The 24585-nt window shown below is 35.0% G+C and overlaps 1 protein-coding gene across 2 annotated transcripts in view; it reads left to right on the top strand.

Moving 5' to 3' along the window:
• The window catches only part of FBXL4 (F-box and leucine rich repeat protein 4), a gene marked incomplete at both ends in the record, with an annotated part of 61445 nt that overhangs the window by 9845 nt on the left and 27015 nt on the right, over positions 1-24585 (top strand). For both annotated transcript variants that reach the window (XM_080700381.1, XM_080700380.1), the window contains 2 exons: positions 8304-8548; positions 16236-16449. In XM_080700381.1, the coding sequence (XP_080556507.1) occupies positions 8304-8548; positions 16236-16449 (459 nt within the window). The remainder of the gene's footprint in view (positions 1-8303; positions 8549-16235; positions 16450-24585) is intronic.

The following is a 24585-nucleotide window of genomic DNA, read 5'->3' as shown; positions in this document are numbered from 1 at the left end:
GAGTGTATAAAACTGTTATAGGTATAATCTGCTCTAACTCACCATTTGAAGATTACCCTTTGAGAGGGTAAGTGGTGGAGGGTGCAGCAGAGTGTGAAGGCTTCTGTTTGTGATGGAGGTTGGCAGAGATTTCAGCATGTTTATAGGCTGAAGGGAAGAGAGAAAAAGAGCTTCAAATACATGCAAAGGGCTTAATCAATAAAATAAACTCCTATGGAAGAAACCAGAAGAGAGAATCAGTACTCCTGGAGGGACATTAATTAGCTATGATGAAAGAAGAGTACCATGTAAAGAGCGAATGCTGCAGAATATACTGAATGATCTCACAGAGTAATTGAGTTTTGAGGATAGATAGATCAACTGTGTTTTGGGAGTTGTGCCCAACACATCACATCCTATATTCATTGTGCTATCCAAAGGTACTTTGGGCTTGGATTCCTCAGATAAAAATACATTTTGGAAGACACTAGATACTAGATGCGTAATGATTAATGGGTAGTGTCTTAAACCTGTCATCTTTAATCAAAATTCAAAAGTCCTCTTCACATGTCAATGCCATGGTTTTAGTGATGTTTCAGTCTTTTTATATTTTCTTAATCTAAATAAATTATTTATTTTCTGATACAGGATGCCTCTTTACATTAATTGCTTAAAAATTCCACTTCAATAACTGAGTATTATAGTTAGAAAAGCAAAATTTTAGTTAATTCTACAAATTTTAAGGGACTACTACTATTGGCAAGCTCACATGAGTCATAGTTTCCTTCAAAAGTTTAAGAAACAGTTTCTGTATTATTAAATTTGTTCATTGCATAAAAAATTTTAACTATTTTTAATTTGATACTAGGGATTTAACCTAGGGACATTCTATCTCTGAGATACAACCTCAACCCTTTTTATTTTTTTATTTTTCAACAGGATCTCCTTAAGTTGCTGAGGCTGAACTAGAACCTGTGATCTTCCTGTCTCAGCCTCCCAAGTACTAAAACTATAGACATTTGTCAGTCTGCCTGGCAAGTTTTCAACTTTATTAGGAAGCCAGGGTAACAGTGATTAAGCACATATAAAAAGAAAACTATAGACCAGTTTTACTTATGTAAGCAACATATATAGGCAAATAAAATTATTTTAAAAGGCCAATAGAGTAAAGTCATTTAGAATTTAATGAATATTTTCATGTAGAGAACCTATATAATAATACCATAGTACTAAGTTAAAAGGAAGAGAATCCTAGTACCATTTTACAAACTGGTAAACAAGTAATAGCTGGGTAGATATTCATATTTTTACCCATTTCTTTAAAAGCAAATAATTTGGTGGGGTACTGGGGTTAAAACCAGGGGCAATCTTAGCCGGGCATGGTGGCACACGCTTGTAATCCCTGCATTTCGGAGGCTGAAGCAGGAGGATCACACAGGTTCAAAGCCAGCCTCAGCTACTTAGTGAGGCTCTCAGCAACTTAGCGAAACCCTGTTTCCAAATAAAATATAAAATAGGACTGGGAGTATAGCCTGGAGATAGAAAGTTTCTGGGTTCTACCCCCAGTACCACCAATAAAATAAATAAATAAAAATAAATAAATAAATAAAACTAGGGGCATTTTACCTCTGACCTATACACCCAGCCCTTTTTACATTTTTTATTTTGAAATAGAGTTTCACTAAGTTGCTGAGGCTGGCCTTGAACTTGTGATTCTCTTGTCTCAGCCTCCCAAGTTCTGAGGCTACAGATATGCAGCCACTATATCCAGCTTGAGGAAACATTTGAAAAGAAAGCCTAGCACGAAAAGATTGTCCAAGGACTGTAGAACATAATTCTCTTCACCACTAATGAATGACAGTTGGCATCCTGGCTAATATGCCACTCCTTTGTGTCACACTCAAAAAAGAGCATGTCAGAATGAGGGAGAGTATAAAACTGTTATAGGTATGATCTTCTCTAACTTACTTTTTTTTTTTTTTTTGGTACTGAAGGTTGAACCCCAGAGGCATTCTATACCTCTGTGCTATACCCTTAAACTATGTGTTAAATATCTACTACTATATACATCATAAACCAGAAGCTTATATCATACTTAGTTATCAAACACCAGAAATTCATTGTCTAGTATGGTAGTCACTAGGCATATGTACTGTTGAACACTTGAAATGTTGCTAGTCTGAATTGAGATGTGTATAAAATACAGACAGGATTTCAAAGACTTAGTGTGAAAAAAAGAATGTAAAATATCTCAATGAAAATTTTTATGTTGATTACATGGTGAAATAACTGTGTGTGTGTGTGTGTGTGTGTGTGTGTGTGTGTGTGTGTGTGTAACTAGGGATTGAACCCAGGGGCATTCTACCACTGAGCTACACTCCCAGCCCTATTGCTTTTTTTTTTTGGTACTGGGGATGGAACTCAGGGGCATTTTACCTCCAAGCTATATCCCCAGCTGTATGTTTTTAGTCTTTTTATTTTTGCAACAGGGTCTCACTAAAGTTTTTGAGGGTATTACTAAGTTACTGAGGCTGTTCTTGAACTTGTGATCCTCCTGTCTCAGCTCTCAGCCTCCCAAGTGCTAGGATTACAAGTAGGCACCAAAATGTTTGGCCATTTTTAATATATTGCATAAACTAAAATCTAACTTTGCCTGTTTCTTTTTACTTTTTAAAATGTAGTTACTAAAAATTTTGAAATTATATACGTGCCTTACTTTCATGGCTCACATTTCAATTAAAGCCAATATGAAAGCAACATTACATAAAATTATTCTGGAAGTACTGTCCAGTACTCATAGACATGAGAAAGAAATAAAAGGCATAGTTTTTATAAAGGAGGCTATACAATCATCATTTGCAGACAGAATAATTACATATTAAAATACTCAGAAAAACAGACCAAAAACTATAAGAAAAAAAATAAATTGGCAGAATACAGAGTTAAAAAACCATAGTTTTTGGAACTTCAGGAACGTAAATGACCATTTAAGGATAAGTAATACCACACCCTGAAATAGGAAGACATAGTAAAGCAAAAGTGTCAGTTTTCCTTAAAGTAATTGTATTCAGTAAAAGCTCCAATTCAAATTAAATAGAATTTTTTAAATTGGAAAGTTTACCTAAGAAAAATAAAAATAATCAGCAAAATCCAGGAATAGAAAAGGGATGGAGGGCACATGAATCCTGATTCTGATTTGTGACCATACAATCCAAAGCATTAAATACACACACTTCTAAAAGTTTAGAAGAAAACTTATTTTACCTAGAGGGTTATTGAAATGAGAAAAATAATGGATATATTTATGAGACAAAACAGAGTCCAAGAGTTGATCAAGAGGAAAGAGGTAAACATTAGCAAATCTTCTCAAAGGTTTGAATGTCTGTAATTATCCAAAAAAGAAAAGAAAAAAATAACCACAAAAGCAGTTCAAAATTTTCATCTTTCTTTCTTTTTGCCTTTCAGAGTCATAAAGGTTATATAAATTGGTATGAGCATTCAGAAGGGCAATTTTGTGCTTACATTAAAACTTTTAAGTGCTTGTAATTTGTCCTAGAGACTTATTTGCAAAGTTTGCCAAGATGAACATACATATGTAATACATACACATAATGATACTGCAGTATTATTTGCAATTGGAAAAAATCAGGAAATACATCAATAAAAAAGTAGTTGAATTATTATGTCACATCTATAAAATGGAATGAGGTGAGTCTGTTTGTTCAGGTAAAGATCTACTATATGTATCATTAAATGAGAAAAGCAAGGTGCTGAACAATATATAGTGTCATTCTTTTAGTGCATATCCAAGAATAGAATTTCATGTACATTTATTTAGAAGTTATCAGAGTAATTGTTAACAGTACTTATCTCTGGGGAGAGAGTCTATTAGAATTTGGGATAGAGGGGGAGAAATTTCTCATTTTCTATCTTTCCTCAATGTTTGGTGTCCTAATTTTTTTTTTTACCAGAATTTTGTTTGTATAATATTTTACATGTCAACAGAGTTATTCAGATGATTACATTTGTTAAAGAAAATATTCAGTTATAATAGGGACAGGGACTTTTGCAGTAGAATTTTACAGTTGGAGAGAGATTGGGCTAACAGCAAATACATCATGGGCAAGTGGGAATTTATAGGCTCCAAGCAGGTTGGAGGTCAGTGGATAGAATAAACATCAGGAATAAGATGGGCTAAACTGATCTAACAGGATACTTAAACAGAGAAGAGGCATTAATTCGGGGGAGGGTAGAGGATTTGTTTTTTTTTTAAATTTTTATTGGTGCATTATATTCATACATCATATTGGGGTAAAAAACTTGTGTGTACAGACATGCACACATCACTGATTTAACCCCTACCCAATTTCCACCCCATTCCCTCCCCTTCTCTCCCTCCCTTGCTTAGCTTAGTGGTTGACTTCGATATGTTTAAGTACATTGTGTGTTGTAGAGATTTTCCTCTTCCCCCCTCCTTTCTCCTCCTTTAGGTTGTCTTGTTTGTTCCTCCATAGGATTTTCTTTTTCATCTAGAGTTCCTCATATGACCCACTTCTCCCTACCTCTCACATATTAGGGAAAGCATCTGATTTCTTATTTTTTGTGACTGACTAATCTCACTTAGCATAATGTCCTCCAGTTCCGTCCATTTCCCTGAAAATGATGTAATTGAGTTTTTTTTTTTTTTTGATGGCTGAGTAAAATTCCATTGTGTACATATTCCACAGTTTTGTAATCCATTCATCTCTTGATGGACATCTTGGCTGGTTCCATAGTTTGGCTATGTGAATTGTGCAGCTATGAACATAGATACACATGCATTAGTTTGGTAGTTTGGCTTCCTATCTTTTTGGTAGATACCCAGAAGTGGTATTGCTGGATCAAATGGTAGATTTGTTCCCATTCTTCTGAGGATTCTCCATACTGTTTTCCAAAGTGGTTGCACTAATTTGCAATCCCACTAACAATGTCTTAGAGTTCCCACTTCTCCACATCCTCACCAGCATTTGTTGTTTGTGTTTTAAATGATTGCCATTCTAGTAGGAGTTAGGTGAAATCTCAGGGTAGTTTTGATTTGCATCTCTCTGATTGCCAGTGATGTTGAGCATTTTTTCATGCATTTATTGGCCATATGAATTTCTTCTTTTGTGAAGTGTCTATTTAGTTCGTTTGCCCATTTTGTTATTGGATGCTTTATTTTCTTAGTGTTGAGTTTCTTCAGTTCTCTGGATTTGGTTCTTGATAAGCTAACTGAGCAGGGCTTTTTGCTAAAACTGGATTTGACAAGTGCATAGATGTACTTAGAAGATCTAAAAGCCTGACTTAAGTTTTGATCAAGCAGACAATCTTTGTCAGCTTTTAGATGAATAATTTTCATATATTTCCATGTTTTCATAATAAACACACATGCACATACATAGATACACACCCTAGTGCTATTTTTAAAGCCTAGTTCAAAGGTAAAAAGTAAATAGCAAGAATACTCCAAACTTTATACACTATATTTATTAATCAGCTGATGCTCATATTTTATAAGCAATCTCTTAAACTTAAAGATGACACTCTGTATTTTGTAGTTATATTTTTCCCCAAACAGTGAAATTCTAATCTGAAATTAGTATTGAGACTCAATAGTAAATTGAAGATTGTTTGTTAAGGGCATAATTTTAAAACAGACTTCGGCTAAATACCCTACAGAAAATAAAAAACTCAATCTTTTCATCTAAGTAAGATTTTTAACATTTAGAAGGTAATTGATTTTCTTTTACTTGTGATCATTAGTTCAGTATAGACTAAGTAATTCTTTAAAATCTAGTTTAGGAGCCCTCAGCTTTTCATCATTAGAAAAAAAAACAAATCTTGGACTAGTTCAAGAAGATAATTTTAAAAGAGATAAAATCATTTTGGTTCTACCTTAATTTTTTTTACATTTTAGAAATTTTATTTTTAACAGCATATTTGGAGTTCTGGACTATAGCTCAGTCTCCTAAATTGCTATTAATATAACTGTCTCCAAGAGACAGAATACCCCTAAGAAACTGATACATCATATTTTAAAACTTACAAGGCAGAGATGTTTTAGAACCATACTAGGTGCCACCTTGAGAGGACTTATTTGGGAATCTTCTTGCCTCTCTTGGTAGTTCTCTATTGGATTATTCTTTTTTAAATTATTTTTTATTGGTGCATTGTATTATATGCATATACATATACATAAGAGGTGTATATACATCTTAATGGGGTACAAGGTGGTAGAGGCATATATGTACACATCACTCATTTGACCCTTCCTACTTCACCTCCTCCCCCTCCTTCTCATGTTTGGCTTAGTGATTAACTTTGATACTTATATGAATGTACATCATGTACATTACTGATTTTCCCTCTTCTCCCCCACCATCCCCCTCAGCTAGGTCACCTTATTTGCTCATCTATGGTTTCTCCTTCATCTAGAGTTTCTCCTATGACCTTTTTTTCTCCCTAGCTTCCATATAATAGGGAGAGTATCTGACTTTTTATTTTTTGTGACTGACTAATCTCACTCAGCATAATGTTCTCCAGTGCCATCCATTTCCCTGCAAATGATGTAATTTTATTCTTTTTATGATTGAGTAAAATTCCATTGTGTATATATCTTATAGTTTTGTAATCCGTTCATCTGTCCATGGATACCTTGGTTGGTTCCATAGTTTGGCAATTGTGGGTTGTGCAGCCATAAACATAGATACGCATACATTAGTTTGGTAACTTTATTTCTATTCTTTTGGGTAGAGGCACAAAAAATTAGAAGGAGAATCAATACATGGGATTACATTAAACTGAAGAGCTTCTGTACAGCAAAGGAAACTATGAAGAACCTCAACAGAGAGCTGACAAAATGGGAGGAAATTTTTGTTAACTATTCTTCTGATAGAGGACTCATATCTAGAATATACAGAGAACTCAAGAAACTTACCACTAAGAAAACAACCCAATCAAAAAATGGGCGAGCTGGGCGTGGTGACGCATGTTTGTAATCCCTGAATTTGGGAGGCTGAGACAGGAGGATCACGGTTCACGGACAGCCTTACCTACTTAGTGAGGCCCTTTATAACTTAGACCCTCTTTCAAAATAAAGAATAAAAAATAGGGCTGGGGGTGTCACTCGGAGGTAGAATGCCCCTGGTTCCATCCCCAGTACTGCAGGGGGAAAAAATGGGCAAGTGAACTAAATAGACACTTCACAAAAGAAGAAATTCAGATGGCCAATAAATGTATGAAAAAATATTCAATATCATTAGTAGTCAGAGAGATGCAAATCAACACTACCCTCAGATTTCACCTAACTGCAACTAGAATGGCAATCATTCAAAACACAACAATAAATGCTGGCAAGGATGTGGAAAAATGGGAACTCTAATACATTGTTGGTGAGATTGCAAATTAGTGCAACCACTTTGGAAAACAGTATGGAGGACCCTCAGAAGAATGGGAACGAATCTACCATTTGATCCAGCAATACCACTTCTAGGTATCTACCCAAAATAATGGAAACCAAACTACCCACCTTAATAACTTTTAAATCTCTTTGCTACTCCAGCATTACTGCCAACTCTCTTAATTGGCTCCCTTTTTTCTTTTACCTTGAATTCTCTATTAGCTCCCTGGTTGATTTTCCTCTGTACCTCCTGAGGGACTCCCAGCTATGATCTTTTTAAAACAAAAATCTGATCATATCACTTTTCAGTTTAAATATCTTCTACACTCAATGCTGCTAGAATAAAACCCAAACTCCTCTGTGAGACTGTATAATCCTATCTCTACAACTAGACTCTCTTTTCACCTAGTTTGCCTCATTCTAAACTGAACCTTTCTTGCACAAGTAAGCTTGTACTTTGGAGTCAGGCCTGTGTCTTGTGTTGGGCGCTAGTAGCATTCTATGCTTCTTTCAGTGTTCTAATATATTCTTGTACTTATTAGCCTCTCTGGACTAAATACTCTGAGAGTGGGAACTCTTTCTTTTCTATCACTAGTATCTGGCATGTAATAACTATTCAATCCATGAAAAATGTATTATTCAACAGATTACCAAAATACATCTTTGTATTTTGAGAAAAGGAGTTGTCAACATGAGCTGAGTGTTTGAACAATTTTCAAATACAATATAGTCTTATGTATGTGTGCTTTCTTCCCATTTGAATAATTCTGTCAAATGCTAATTTATTTACTGTGTGAAAATATCATTACAAATATGATAGTGTTCTTTGTTAGATGGTATTATATGTTTAATAAAATAATCTTATTGTTTTTTTTACTCCTGTTATTGGTTTCTCTGGTTTGAATAGCTCATTCAACTGATTCTGAATCATCTTACACTACCAGACCTGTGTAGATTAGCACAGACTTGCAAACTGCTGAACCAACACTGCTGTGATCCTCTACAGTACATACATCTCAATCTGCAGCCATATTGGGCAAAGCTGAATGACACTTCTTTGGAGTTTCTACAGGCTCGATGCACTCTTGTCCAGTGGCTTAATTTATCTTGGACTGGCAATCGGGGCTTCATCTCTGTTCCAGGATTTAGCAGGTTAGTGCAAAGCCTTGTTGAGGTTTTTGTCATCACCAGGATAACCTTTTTATATAATAGTTTTCATAGTAAAAGTTTATGTACTATGCATCTTTAGAAAGATTGTGTTATAAAATTAATTTTATCATCTTCAGCTAAACTTTGATATGAAGGGAAACTATATTCTTTAATCCCGAGTGACTTGAAACAGGACTCTTTTTCTTTTCTCATATTTTCTGCACAGATGATTAACACATTTTAAAAAACTATTTCCAAATCAAAATCTACCTCTCTAATGTGATTTGTCAGAAATGGAAAACAATTTATTACAGAACATTTTTAATTAAATCTTAATTACATGTGCAATACATCACCCAAATTTAGAAGCTCATTTAAACTAATTATGTTGAAAATGCAATTGCATGCTAAATAGACGACCATGCTTGTAGACCTGCCCAGGTGTTTCTGCTCCTTTCTATTTAAGCATTTAGTTTCTTTACTATTAAATGTCACCTGTTAAACATTTGAAAGCTCACACAAATGCATATTCATTTAGTTATGCCATAGTAATTTTTCTTATGATACAAACAGGTGTATTTCGTTTAACCTTGATCAAATTTGTTCTTATTGTATATTATGTATGATCCCATTATTTGCATGAAATTAAATAATGGAATAGAAACTTTGGAGAAATGCCTATTATTTTTAATTATTGGACTTTCTTTTATTCTATTTTTACAAACTAAAAATGAACTGTAGCTATTCCTATACATACCTGTGTGAATACATTCTTATAGAGCAGTTTGTGAATAAGAAATCTATGGAGCCTTGTTTCCTCTTGACTTAGGCTATAAAAATAAAGATTCAGTTCTAGAAAGAAATATTTCATATTATTAGATTTAAATGAAGTCAATGTTTAAATAGTAACTTATGTGTTCAAATGCTATCAATTATTTATGCATCAAATTAAAAAATAAAGAAAAGGCATTCAGTACATGTTGAAACCATAGATGCATTGGGTCTATTTCTTTTCTGCAGACATAGGGGAAAGGATTCATTGCTAGGCATGTAACAATTATGCAGTGAAACATAGGGGCAGAAACAGGATGACCATTTCCTCCCCATCATAAAAATCACAGCTGATACACCTCAATTAAAAGACAGGTTAACAAGAAGAAAGCTTAACATTGTTATTTATTTACAATTTTGCTTAACAGTGTTATTTAATAATAGTTTTATATGGTGCAGGAACCTTCAGAATGAAGATCTGAAGATACAGGAGAAACTGTCTGATGTCATGCCTAGACTTAATGAAGTAGAAACAGGCATATAGAAATGTGATTAGATAAAAATTGTTATGAACTAAAAGTCGTAGACTGAGTGGGGAACCCTATCAAGGTTTGCCTATTCAGATTCTTTTTGACCTCCCTGTTGTAGCTGTTCTTCATGAGTATAGGATAAGACTAACCTGGAATTGAGGGTCTTAAGACCTACTCCTGAACAAGGGTAGGTCAGAGAGTTTTTTAACATCCAGTTCCTCGACAGAAAAGCAGAAAGAAGGTTAGAATAATATTTTTAGGCTTTATGGCTTGCTTTGGGGGAAAAGCTCTAGTTTTTATACCCCATCATAGGGAAGAGAATTTCTGGTTTCTGTGACTTGCTTCAGGAGAGTGTGGTAGGAAAGAGGCAGGAGAGAAGGTCAGAGAGACTGTGTTATGAGGCTGCTTCTGGGACCTACCAGTGTCCTTTATTCACAGTACTCACCATACGTAACAAGTCTCCGTACTCTGGGGTATTGTTTTTTTAATTCTCTCTGCCCCAAACACACATGACATCTAAGAATGGCCTTGGTGGTATAGCGGTGAGCATAGCTGCTTTCCAGACACACATGACGTCTACAAATTTTCCTTCCTGCTAATTGTACTAAGAACCGAAGCTTACAATGATGGAATATTTTGAGCATATACTCTCAGTCATAAACTGAAACCAGCTGAATATGAGACAGAATAAGTAGTGTCAGTAAACATTATTTTGCATTATAAAATCCTAAGGGCATTATAATTGTTCTCCAAGCTCTTTCCCCAGTGTTTTCCACTATTAGTAATTTGTTTTTATCCTTTGTGTTCAAGACATGGTAGTAGATATTGTTGACTATGTAAAGAGATATATGAGATATATAATACAGTTCTTTCCTTCTACAAAGTAGATATAAGCATAACTATATAAACATATCTCCTACATATTTTTATAAATAAAAACCAAGGTAGCAACTAAAGTCCAGCTTTGGCAGAATACTGCATATGATCATGATAATATTGAGTAAAATGTATAAAGATAATATTAAATCAGTTTTTTAAAACTTTATATAGCTTATTTGGATACATAAAAAGAAACATGTGAAAAGAAAACTAAGCAGTACTATGAGCTTCTAAATTTTAGACTGGTAATAGATAAAGATCTTCTTTTGCAAAGTTAAAGCTCTAACTATTCTCTCACCAGCAGTTCTCTTCCATTTTTTTCATCCACACAGGTTACTTGCTGTGGGGCTATTTAAAGAATCACAAAAATGCATACATAAATTTAAATTCTCCATATTTTAATGTAATATTTCAGCCAGCAATACCATAAATTTTGCTAGTATTCCAGAAAGCCTGGTCAGTGTTACTATTAAGAAAAGAAAGTTTAAATAACAGAGAGAGAAAACTCTCGGGGAGTGGGAGCTTACTGAGTTTTGTCTACTGATTGCTGTTGGCACCCTTGCCTTGACGACTGAATTGACAGTCATTATGGCTTGTAGGCAGCATTCCCAGAATAAACAATAAATATTCATGGCTTGATTATTAATGAATAATCTATGAATAAGTATGTTCTATTTGTGTTCATTACTGTGAAGAAGACTTATAATACTTTAAAGAAAAAAACATACATTTTAAAACTAAAGACCAACAATGATGATCAGCTGTTTTTTAAGCAAGTCTTTGGGGGAAAATTTGATGTAATTTATTTTTGTTGCCTAAAAACCTTATCCTCCCAAGTTAGACTATTTAACTGGATTTAAAAAAAACATTTTAGGAGCTTGAATTATTAAATAGGTTAAATTGGAATAAAGAGAATATAAAACTTTTAATGTTTTTAATCAATCCAAGTCTAATCCAGGTTGTAACTTTCCATACTACTTATCAAATCACATCTATTGTAATTGCCTGCCTCCTTCCTTCCTTCCTTCCTTGGTATTGGAAATTGAATGCAGGGGCATTCTACCTCTAAGCTACATCCCCCAGCCCTATTATTTGTTCTTTATTTTGAAACAGGGTCTCACTAAATTGTAGAGGGCCTCATTAAGTAGCTGAGGCTGGCCACAAACCTGTGATCCTCCTGTCTCAGCCTTCCAAGTAATGGGATTATAGCTATATTAAATAATATTCCAAGTTAGATATATTATTTCATCAAACTCAGTGAGGGTCAGGTAAGAAAGCATAAGATTAGGAATCAGAAGGCATAGATATTTATATCTAATTCTTTCCTTACCTCTATACTTCAGGCATGTTGTGAGGATTAGTGTCTTTTGTGATGAGTAAGCTTAGATTAATTCGTTCATTCATGTGATGTTAATTCTTTTAGGGTGCAAGTTATCATTTAGTAAGTTACTTCTTATGTATTTGTATTCTTCTGGACAAATTAATTCACCTGATAAGGATAAGCAATCTATTTCTCTCCCCAGAGACTCCTTTTCTCATAGCAGGAGACCTAGTTCAGGATTGTTTATCTGAACTTAGGTCTCCTCATAAAGCCTTCAATATCAAGAAATATTTTATGAGAATTCATGATGTAGAATGAAAAGGCTGCAGGAAGAAGCTGTGGCTCTTTTTTTTTTAAGTGAGTTGACTAAACAGGTAACCAAGATAAAAGTAGATATGTAATTATGCATTAAAATGAAATTTCTATGAGGAAAATTAAAGAAATTTGTTTTCAGCTAATTGAGTTTGCTGCTCTTCTGTATTCTCGGGTTGGAGATATAAAAGGAACAATAAATAGTACAGGTCTTATAAAGTTATAAAGAGAGAATATGGGTATATTGACCAAATAATCTGCTCAGAGTAAAAATATGCAATATAAGAATTCTGAGAGAGAAGAAAAATTAGAGTAATATAGATATGGTTATTGTTCTTGCTGTGCATTCTAATTTTATCAGTCATTAAATCAACTTGGCGGGGATTCTAATGTCTGTAAAGAGTTGGCTTTCTGGTGATTGGCTTGATAGCACTCTTAAGTTCTTTGGAAGGGGAAGGTTCAATAATGAGAGCAAAAAGAAAAAAAAAGGAGTGTCAAGTTATTCTAAGTCAAATATGAAAGAGAAATATAGATCAAAGTGCTTTGCCAATAGTTAAGACCATAAAGAGATGAGATACCTAGAGCTTTTAATTCTAAGAGAGTTTATAGACTTATTTAACTTTTAGTTTGCAAATAATTTGGAATTACCAAATAAAAATAAGATATCCTTAATTCTCTGAAATTCTATATCCATTTTTAGACTGCCAACCTATAAGTAATGAATGACTCATAATTACTTGTACTCAAAGTAAGGTAAAAATGTTAATTTCATCATATTTCTTGGGGATAAATTGACCCTATTTAGGGAAAAATACTTTTAATCACTAAAACTTAAGTTTGTTCAAGAATAGAGAAAGATTATATTTAGGAAGTGAATTTTCATAATTGGAAGATTTACTCAATTAACTCTCATCAAATGTTTTTCATGTGCTCAATGTTGTGCTAAGTACTGGGTGAATCATGGTTTTGTTACAATTGCCAAAGGATTTGAGGCTGCTTATAGAATTTAAGATTAGAAAAATGTTAGTAAATAAGGAAATTATAGTTATGGGGAAAATAATGGGAAATCGATGATGCTAGAGTTAGATACAGTGTGTTGGAGGTATGTCATAAGTTAGCATTTATTGTCTACCTTTGAAATAGATCCAGAATCTGAGTATTTAGTCACTAGCGTGCAAGTCCTCTCTTGCCTGAATATTGGAGTCATGTTCTAATGGTCTCACTGTTTTTGCCTCATTTTCTCTCAGTCTCTTAACACAAAAATCAGAGGTGTCCTGGTAAAACAAAAGGAGGTGGTTTCACTCCTGTTCTCAAAACCTCGAATGATTAGGAATCCTATCCATCTCAATATAGAAGCCAGAGTCTGTGGTGACACACCATCTGATCTGTACCTCCCCTCACTGATGTACTCATTTCCCCTCACTTTGCATGTCCCACGCCAGCTTCCTTGCTCTTCCCCTGAGCAAGTGTGCTTGCCCTTCCCTTTACCTAACGGGCTTCTCTTCCAGACTTCTGTTTTGCTCACGTTTCGTACTTCCTTCAGGTCCTCCTCACTCTCTCAGTGAAGCTTTTCTAACTGAACTTCCTGTTCCCTTCCCTGCTATTATTTCTTCCTCCGCATTTTTCACTCTTAATTTACTATTATTTTACTGATTTACTGGTATCTTCTCTCTCTTCCTCACTGAAATGTAAGTAACCTTCATGAGTAGGGACTTGGTTTGTCTTCTGTAGTCTCCCAGTGTCAAACTACAGCCAGGGTCATAGTGAAAGCTCAGTAGATATTTGCTGGATTAATGAGTGTGCTTTCTGCAGACCTATTGGAGGAGTTCCAGGAAAGGGATTCACAAGAAGAGCATCAGAGGTTTAAGGGTGAGAAATGATTTAAGGTTTACGCTATGTGAAATGTCACAAATAAATCACATAATATAAGTACTGAGAAGGGAGCCCATTGAACTTGGCAATTGCAAGGACAGAGTGAATTTAGGGACAATATAACACAAACTACAGTGAATTAAGAATAAGTAGGTGTTCAAATGTGGGCTACTGGGTTACTTACAATATTTAAAATAAATCTGTAGCCGGGCGTGGTAGCGCATGCTTGTAATCCCCACGCTTGGGAGGCCGAGACAGGAGGATCGCACAGGTTCGAAGCCAGCCACACTGGCTTAGGAGACCCTGTTTTCAAATAAAAAATATAGAATAGGTCTGGAGGTAGAATAGCCCAGAGGTAGAAGGGTTTCCAGGAACCCCAGTACCACCAAAATAATAAATAAATAAATAAATAAATAAATAAATCTGTAGCAACTAAATTTTTGTTGTTTGTGAGCTAACCAAGATTTAACTTATATTTTAACGTTTGTGAAATTCTTACGATCTGCCTTCACATATTATTTAACATTTAAAACCATGAGGCAGTGTGGTGTGTGTTCAAGTCTGCTTTCTAAACAGGGGAAATGTTGAGACAAGTAAATGCCTTTTCCCAGGTCCCTGATAAGAAGTACTACAACAGCACAAAACCCCATCGTTTGACTTCGAATCCAGTGTTACTGCCTTTAGTTACACAAGTGATCTGATTTAGTTCAATTTTATTTCATATGTTTATTAGCTTCTTTAATAAAGAAGATATGGCCTAAATTAATGTTGCTAGTAATACTGATGGGCAAGATTGTGTCAAAAGAATTAGACGAGAATAGTTGGTTCAATTTGATAAAGTTTCTTAGATTCAAATACTCCTAGATTCATGTTTACTTTTAGATCGTTTTCAGGTAATAGTTGTGGACAAGAATGTTTTTTCTCCAAGTGTACTGTAAGACAAATACTGTGATTTCTTCTCTGATAAACCATTTTGTGTCTTTCACCCTGGATTTTTCACATACCAAGGAACATATCTCAAGAGTGCAGTTTAATCATCCTAGAAATTTGAGTTGAGAACAGACTAGTAGGATTTGTTTTGCGGATATTTAATTAACACTCTCATTTTATGTGCAGTGTTCAAAATATATTACCCAGTTAAAGGGGGAAATGTCTTTCAAGAGTTCTGAGTTTTACATTGTGGGTTTTGACTTTAAAAACTCATATGTGAGCCAGGCATGGTGGCTCATGCTTGTAATCTCCTTGCTTGGGAGGATGAGACAGGAGGATTGTGCAGGTTTGAAGCCAGCCTCAGCTACTGAGTGAGGCTCTCAGCAACTTAGTGTTTCCAAATAAAATATAAAGTAGGTCTGGGAGTGTAGCTTGGAGGTAGTAAAGCCCCTGGGTTCCATCTCCAGGAACACACACACACACACACACACACACACACACACACATACACACATACACACCCCATATGTGAATTATAGGTAAGTAGGAAGAAATATGCTTTCTACTTTCTTCCACTTAGCATTAGTTGACTGTGTGCGTGCGTGCATATGTGTGAGTGTGTGTGTGTGTGTGTGTGTGTGTGTGTGTGTGTGTGTGTTTTAGTGGGGATTGAATCCAGAGTCATTCTCCCTCTGAGCTACACCTGTAGCCTTTTTTAGTTTTTATTTTGAAACAGGGTCTTGCTAAATTGCTGAGAGTCTTACTAAGTTTCTGAGGCTGACCTTGAACTTCTGATCCTCCTGTCTCAGTCTCCCAAGTACTGGGATTACCAGTGTATACCACTGCTCCCAGTTTAGCTGACTTTATATGATAAAGATCCATTCGATCTTCTCAGTTTAACCACGCATATTTTAGCATGAGGGGGGAATGAGAATGTCAGTGAAGAAAGTTTTTATTTTCCCTAATAAAAATCAGTTTTTCTAATTTTATCTGCTTAGAGTTGATATACTTTCAAAATCCTTGTTAAAATATCTTTTAATTTTATATAATTCATATGGAGCATTGTTTTTTACAGGTTTCTGAAGGTTTGCGGATCTGAATTAGTACGCCTTGAATTATCTTGTAGTCACTTCCTTAATGAAACTTGCTTGGAGGTTATTTCTGAGATGTGTCCAGATCTACAAGACTTAAATCTCTCATCCTGTGATAAACTACCACCTCAAGCTTTCAACCATATCGCCAAATTATGCAGCCTTAAACGACTTGTTCTTTATCGGACAAAAGTAGAGGTAAGAATAATTCATTTACACCTTTCCCAATGTAATAGCCAACTGAACATCTGTTTGTCTTTAGTTGTTCATAAGAGTGTGTTGTTTATTATTTATTTATTTATTTATTTATTTATTGCAGTATTGGGAATTGAACCCAGGGGCATTCGACCTCAAGCTACACCCCCAGACCTATTTTTTACTCTTTTTTTTTTTTTTTTTTTTGGTGGTACAGGGGTTTCTGGAAATTCTTCTACCGCCGGGCTACACTCCCAGACCTATTTTATAGTTTTTTTTTAAATTTGGAAACAGGGTCTCTTAAGCCAGCAAGGCTGGCTTCGAACCAGCATGATCCTCCTGTCTCCACCTCCCAAGCGCAGGGATTACAAGCGTGCGTCACCACGCCCGGCTTTTACTCTTTATTTTGAAACAGGGTTTAACTGAATTGTGAAGGGCCTCACTAAATAACGGAGACTGAGGCTCTCTGTGAAGTACGATTCTTCTGTCTCAGCCTCCAATGTTTTTTATTTTTAAATAAAAGTTATTATACCATTTGACTACTCTAAACTCATTAGAGAAAATTCAGTTATGAGAAAATTCAGTTATTTCAAAGTTAGTCTACTATGTTTTTAAATTATAAGTCAGTGTTCTTCTGTGTACTCTTGGAATGTTTGTGATGTTTTGCTATTCATGTTCCCATGTAAAGACATGTGAGCTGAAGTGCTATAATGGAATGAGTTAGAGAGAGAGGTGAGAGGATAGGACACAGGAGGGGGAGGAAGCAAAGTGGAATTTTTCTAGGACCAAACAGGGCTTTAAATTCCTGATACCATAGTTCATGGTTCTTTAAAAAAAAAAAAAAGAAAGAAAGAAAAGAAATCATATCATATATTGTAGTCTGCTTGATTTTTTCACATAATCTCCCTAAAACATTTTTCCAGGTCAGTGCAGGTATTATCCAATTCTTTTCATTAACTGTATACTGGGTGTTATACTATAATCTAGTGAGTATTCTCCAAATTAACCACATTTAGTTTTTCTAAGTGGATGGAACTAGAGAACATTATGTTAGGTGAAATCAGACATTCTTAGAAAATCAAAGGGTTATATGTTTACTGTCATATTTGGAAGCCAGAGAGAAAATAAGAAATAAAAGAAACTTCACAATAATAGGAGATCAGGAGAAGAAAAGGAGCATTAAGGAAAGAAACAGACCAAATAATATTATTTTATATATGAAGTTACCATTGCCAACTGTACTAGTATATACTGTGAGGAAGGAGAGGTATATCAGGATGAGGTTAGGAAGGAAACATACCAAGAGACATTGTATGCATATATGAATGTACCAGCTTAAATCTCACTACAATATATAATTATGTTGCACCAATAAAACTCTAAAAGTAAAAATAAAGGTATAGTGGCCCCAAAATAAAAACAAAATCATATATACAAAAAATTCATTTTCCCAGTCATTTTCCTTTTACAGACTATCTGGCAGTAATGTTCTTATGCACATATTTTACATATATATGTGTGTATATAATGTGTATATATATATATATATGTGTGTATATATAATGTTGGACATAATTCCTTCATTTATATATATGGTATATATATTACATATATACATATATACATATATACATATATACATATACATACATACATACACACACACACACACACACACACACACACACACACATATATATACTGTAATTGCTGTAGGATAGAGTTCTAGAAGTGGTATCGCTGGGTTAAAGAATATGTGTGTAGGTGCCTATAGTAAACACTCACATTTCTGTTTCTTCTACTCCAGGCATGTGGACCTGCTTTCTAGTCCTTAAATGTTCTTATATGGTCAGAGATAAGGGCTTTTGCTCTTCTACTTGTCTGGAGGAGTGCTTTTCAGCATATCCAGTACTTTTCTAGCTCATATTTTTTTAAAGATGGCTTCTTGAAACTGATAAAAAGTAACCTCCCTTTCATTCTGTTCCTTTTTTTAATGCTCTCTTTTTTATATTGTATTGGTGCTTTATAATCTCACATCATAATGTAGTTCATAGTGATGTTGACATACATGCACACAGCATTTGGTGGCTTCCCCCAGCTCCCTCCCTTCCCATCCTTCCCCATGCAGATGAGATTGACATTGCTATTCTAACATATTTTCATAATATCGATGGAAGTAATTCCTTCATAGATCCTCCATTTCCCTCTCCCCCTAGACTACCTCCCTTGCTCCACTGGAGTTTCTCTTCCATTATCTGAAGTCCCTCTGATACCTCAGTTACTCCCTAGCTTCTACATAGGAGAGAAAACCCTTTACTTTCTGTGACTGGCTAATCTCACTTTACATAATGTTCTCCAGGTACATATATTTTCTGAAAAGTGAAATAATTTTGTTCTTTATTGCTGAGTAGAATTCCATTGTATGTATATACCATAATTTTGTAATCCATTTATTAATGGACAGCAGTCTGTTAACATCAAATCACTATTTTATTTCCTTTTAAGCACCCCTGTCATTCTCTGAAATGATACTTGGTTTCTTGTTCATCGTCTGTTCCTCACCTTAGGAAATATAATGGTAGGATCCTTGTAATTCTTTTTCAGTGCCATGTTTCTAGCATCTAGAATTGGATTTGGCAAAGACTTAACAAATAAGAATTTGTTAAGTGAATGAATAAAGATAACCAATTTACTTTCCCAAAACGGTACACCAATGACTTTCCTCCTATAGTAGACCCTTGCTTATTTTGAATATTACTTTGGTCAAAGTATTCAACCTTTCAGTATTTTTGTTTCATCTCTAAGATGGGAATAATAAAAATACAGGTGTTATTGGGTCATTGTGAGGATTGAATTATATGAGAAATAGGTAGGCAGTATATGGAATGTAGTAAATTTATTATATGTTAGCTACCAATAAAGATAGTAGTAGTAATATCATGGCAGTTTGTTTTACTATCTACAGGAGAAGACTGTCCTTACCATTCTTTTTAAATGCTTTTAATTTTGAAATCCTTATATATTTATCTGTTCAGATGTATCTTTTAGCAGTGATTTTATTAGAAGTGTACTCATTATATTTTATTTTGCTAAGGCTTCCCATCTGTTCATGTAGGTCTTGTTTTACATCTCAGGACATGTTATAGTTTCCTTCACTTAGGTCCTAAATTTTTCTGGTTAAATTTGTCCATTTCATGTTAAACTTCCAGGTGCTATTTTCCCTTCCATTTAATTTTAACTGGCTATTGTTAGTACAAAGGAAAATTTGTGCTTTAAAAATATCTATCTTATATCTATCCAACCTTAGTGAATGCTTATAATTATTATAATAGTTTTTAACTTTATCTTTCATATTTTCTAATCATACATTTATATAATCTGGTCATTAAAATACTTTTTTATTTCTCTTCAAATATTTGAAGTACTGATGCATTAGATAAAACTTTATAAATAATGTGGAATGATAAAGTTATAGCAGTTTTTTAGTTGTTATTCTTAGTGTAGTAGGAATGTTTCTAATTTTCCTTTTCATATTCATACAACAAATATCTGAGTGCCTATTAAGTACCTGGCACTATTCTGGATACTTGGACTTCAGCAGTGAACTAAATAGACAATTTCTCATGCAGTTTACTATCTTTACCTGTTATTTGATGTTACTTTCTGATTAGTACTGCTACACTCCCAGCCCTATTTTTTATTTTTTATTTTGAAACAGGGTCTCACTGAGTTGCAAAGGGCCTCACTAAGTAGCTGATGCTGTCCGCAAACTGCGAACCTCCTGTCTCAGCACAAGCGTGCACCACCACGCCCATCTCCTTCCTTCCTTCCTTCCTTCCTTCCTTCCTTCCTTCCTTCCTTCCTTCCTTCCTTCCTTCCTTCCTTCCTTCCTTCTTTTGGTGGTACTGGGTTTCCTGGAAACCCTTCTACCTCCAGGCTACACTCCCAGACCTATTTTATATTTTTATTTGGAAACAGGGTCTCTAAAGCCAGCGAGGCTGGCTTCGAACCAGCACGATCCTCCCTGTTTCCGCCTCCCAAGAGTGGGGATTACAAACGTGCACCACTACGCCTGGCTTATTCTTTATTTTTGAAACAGGGTCACACTTAGTTGTGGAGGGCCTCATCAAGTAGCTGAGGCTGGCCACAAACCTGTGATCCTCCTGTCCCAGCCTCCCAAGTACTGGAATTACAAGTGTGTACCACCATGCCTGGCTAATAAGTAGTTTTTAACATCCTTATTTGATTACGAATACTTTATAAAAACCATTAAGTTTTTAAGCCTTTATTAGCACAATCCTTGCAATGACGCATAATCGTTATACAGTTTTATTTTGTTGGTGCTGGGAATCAAACCCGGAGCCTTGATCATACAGAACACATGTTTTTCCACTAAACTATCACCTTTCACCCAGTCCCTGTGTATTTTTAATTTAATGCATAGCTAGGTTGATTTTCTGTTATTTTTGAACCAAATTGCTTAGATGTAGATGCTAATTTATCACTTACTAATTGTGGTACTTTGAAGTTTTTCAGCTTCCTGTTCTTTTTCATTTATAGAGACAATTATAGTGTTAACATCTTAAAGGGTTGTTATGAGGATTAAATGATTTAATATATGTAAAGTGTCTTAAAATACTTGGCTCATAATAAGTTCTGAATAAGTATATACACTTATCAATATTTTTTACACTTGCTATCTTAAGTGAGATTGAGCTGTGGTGTTCCTTTTTGTTTGTTTTATCACGTTTAGGACTAGGATTATGGTATTTTAGCAAAGTAAGTAAGAAAACTCCGTCTCTTTTTTAAATTGAAATAATTTGAATAAAAGGGAATTATATGTTAGGTATAATTTACTTATAAAAGTACCTGGGCATAGAGCTTGTTTAGTGGTAAATCAGAGTAAATAACCTTTTTTATATTTAGCACATAGCTGCTTCTCTAATCTATGGGAATTTAGAAGGATGTGAATATGGGCGCTTCTATCAAATGCAGTAGTCTCAATTTAAGGCAAAGTGTTTAGCTAGAGTTTAACAGGTGAACTAGTATGCTGGCAAGAAAACCTTGATTCTAGTTATGGCTCTGCCAATGAAAAGTGACAGAGTTTCAGATTCCTACTTTCTAATTTGTGAAATGATAGAACTATTATCTCTGAGTGCCAGTTTAAAGATGGTTTTAAGCCCATGTTGTCATTTGTCTGTGGTGAAATGATTCACCATTTGTATGGATATAAAATTGTCAACCATCTTTTCTTGGGTGGACTATCCATTTTGAAATTATACCACTCTTGTTTTTACTGGTACCTTTACTATTTTATTAGTCTTTACACTAAATAAACTGAGAGCCTTTTAGTGAGATAATTCCTCATTTTAAAATTTTCTGAGTATTTGACTTTAAGAAGAAATACTTCTTTTTTTTTTTTTTCTGTACTGGAGATGGAACCCAGGAACATTCTACCTCTGAGCTACAACCCCAGCCCTATTTATTATCTTTTATTTTGAAACTGGGTCTCACTGAGTTTCAAAGGGCCTCACTATGTAGTAGCTGAGGCTGTCCACGAACTTGGAATCCTCCTGTCTCAGCCTCCCAAATGCTGGTATTACAAGCGTGTGCCACCATGTCCAGCTTAAGAAGAAATACATTTAATTATTTAAATGAGCTTTTGAGAAGAAAAACAAAACTTTCTAGACATTTTATATTTGTGATTATGTGTGAAATATATTCCTTGAGATAATTTTGAAATGTTATATAGTAACATGATCTAATTGTCAGAGAATAATTAGTCTGTATTTTTCTTAAATTTGCCTTAGAAGACTGGTAGAATATAACCATTTTGGTTTGTTTGTTTGTTTGTTTGTTTGTTTTGTTATGTTTTTGTGGAGCTGGGATTGAAACCCAGGGCCCAATCATGCTAGGCAAGTACACAAGCACTCTACACCAAGCTGCACCCTCAGCCCTATGAATGAATAATACATATGTATGGGTGTGTTGGGGAGGGTACTGGAGATCAAATCCAGAGGCATTTTATCTTTGAGCTATACCCGAGATTTTTTGTTTTTAAACAAGATCTCGCTGAGTTGCTGAGAGATTCACTAAGCTTCTGAGGCTAGTCTCAAACCTGTCTCAGCCTTTCAAGTACTGGGATTACAGTTGTGTGCCCATACCCGCCCATGACAATATGTGTGTGTGTGTGGGGGGGTACTGGGTATGGAACCCAGGGGCGGTCTACCTCTGAGCTACACCCCCAGTCCTATTTTTGATTTTTTATTTTGAAACAGGGTCTCACTGAGTTGCAAAGGGCCTCCCTAAGTAGCTGAGGCTGTCTGTGAACTGCGATCCTCCTGTCTCAGCCTACCAAATGCTGGGATTACAAGCATGCTCCACTACGCCCAGCATGACTATATATTTTTAAAATGTGATTTATGAGGATTGAGAGGATTTTTCATCTCAAGTGGAAATTTATAAATGTACCTAAGTCTAGATACCATCAGCTCTAGCTTCTCTTACTTATTTAAATATGGATAGAATATTATTATATGAATGCATTAGATAAAATTTAGGTTGTACCCTTTGTTACTTCTTGTTAGAATTTTTAAATATACTTTTATTGGTACATCGAAATGTAGTTCAGAATAATAGGGACATACGTACACTCAGCACTTGGTGATCTTCCTGGCTCCCTTCCTATTTCCTCCTTTTCCCCATATATGATCTTGACATTGGCACTGATAATTTTACATATGTACATAATGCCAGTGGAAGTATTTCCTTCATAACTCTACCTCTCTCCCCCAACCAGCCTCCCTAGACTTCCCCCGCATCACTCCTCTACGGTTACTCCTCTACCTAAAGTCCCTCAGGTCTACCAATCACTTCCTAGCTTTCACATATTAGAGAAATCATATGACTCTTCACTTTCTGTGACTGGCTAATCTCATTTAATCTGACATTCTCCAGGTTTATCCATTTTCCTGAAAATGACATATTTTTCTTTATTGTTGAGTAGAATTTCAATGTGTTTATATTCCATAATTTTATAATTTATTGATTTATTGATAGACACCTAGGTTGGTTCCATTATATGGCTATTGTGAATTGCTGTAAACATGCTGCTATAAACATTTAGCAGCACGTTTCATAATATTCTGATTTCAGTGCCTTTGGAAAGATACCCAGGAGTGGAATAGACAGATCATATGGTGGATCCATTCTCAGTTTTCTGAGGATTCTCCACACTAATCTCCATAGAGGCTGCATTATTTATAATCCCACCAACTTTGTAGAAGAATTCCTGTTTTCTCACATCCTCACCAATATTTATTGTTGTTTGACTTCATGACTTCCTTTCTAATTGGGGTCAGATGGAATCTCAGTGTAGTTTTGATTTGCATCTCTCTGGTCACTAATGATGTTGAACATTTTTTCATATATTTAATGGCCATATGTATTTCTTTTTTTGGTGTGAAGTGTTATTTAGTTCAATTGCCCATTTCTTTCTTTCCTTTTTTTTTTTTTTTTTGGTATGTGTGTGGTACTTGGGATTGAACCCAGGGGCATTTTACCTCCGAGCTATACCCCCCAGCCCTATTTTTAGCTTTTATTTTGAAATGGGTTCTCACTAAGTAGCTGAGGCTCGCCACAAACCTATGATCTTCCTGTCTCCACTACCCAAGTACTGGAATTATAAGCATGCACCACCATTCCTGGCTTCAATGGCCCATTTCTTGATTGAATTGCTTGGTTTTTTAGTGTTGTCCTTTTAATAATTTGCATATTCTCTATATCTATGTCTATTTAGTTCACCTGCCCATTTCTTGTTTGGGTTATTTGATTCTTTAGTGTTAAGTTTTTTACATTCTTTGTATATTCTAAATATTAGTCTTCTAGCCGGGTATGGTGGCGCACGCTTGTAATCCCAGCATTTGGGAGGCTGAGACCGGAGGATCGCGGTTCGCAAACAGCCTCGGCTACTTAGTGAGGCCCTCTGCAACTCAGTGAGACCCTGTTTCAAAATAAAGAACAAAAAACTGGGCAGGGGGTGTAGCTCAGAAGTCAAATGCCTCTAGACCCTTCCATCCCTAGACCCGCTAAATAAATTAAATAAATAAATAAATAAATAAATAAATATTAGTCTTCTAT

The sequence above is a fragment of the Muscardinus avellanarius genome (genome assembly GCF_963383645.1).
Source record: "Muscardinus avellanarius genome assembly, chromosome: 8".
Taxonomy (NCBI): Eukaryota; Metazoa; Chordata; class Mammalia; order Rodentia; family Gliridae; genus Muscardinus; species Muscardinus avellanarius.
The sequence above is the reverse complement of the archived record's forward strand: the minus strand, read 5'-3'. Positions and strand labels throughout refer to the sequence as shown.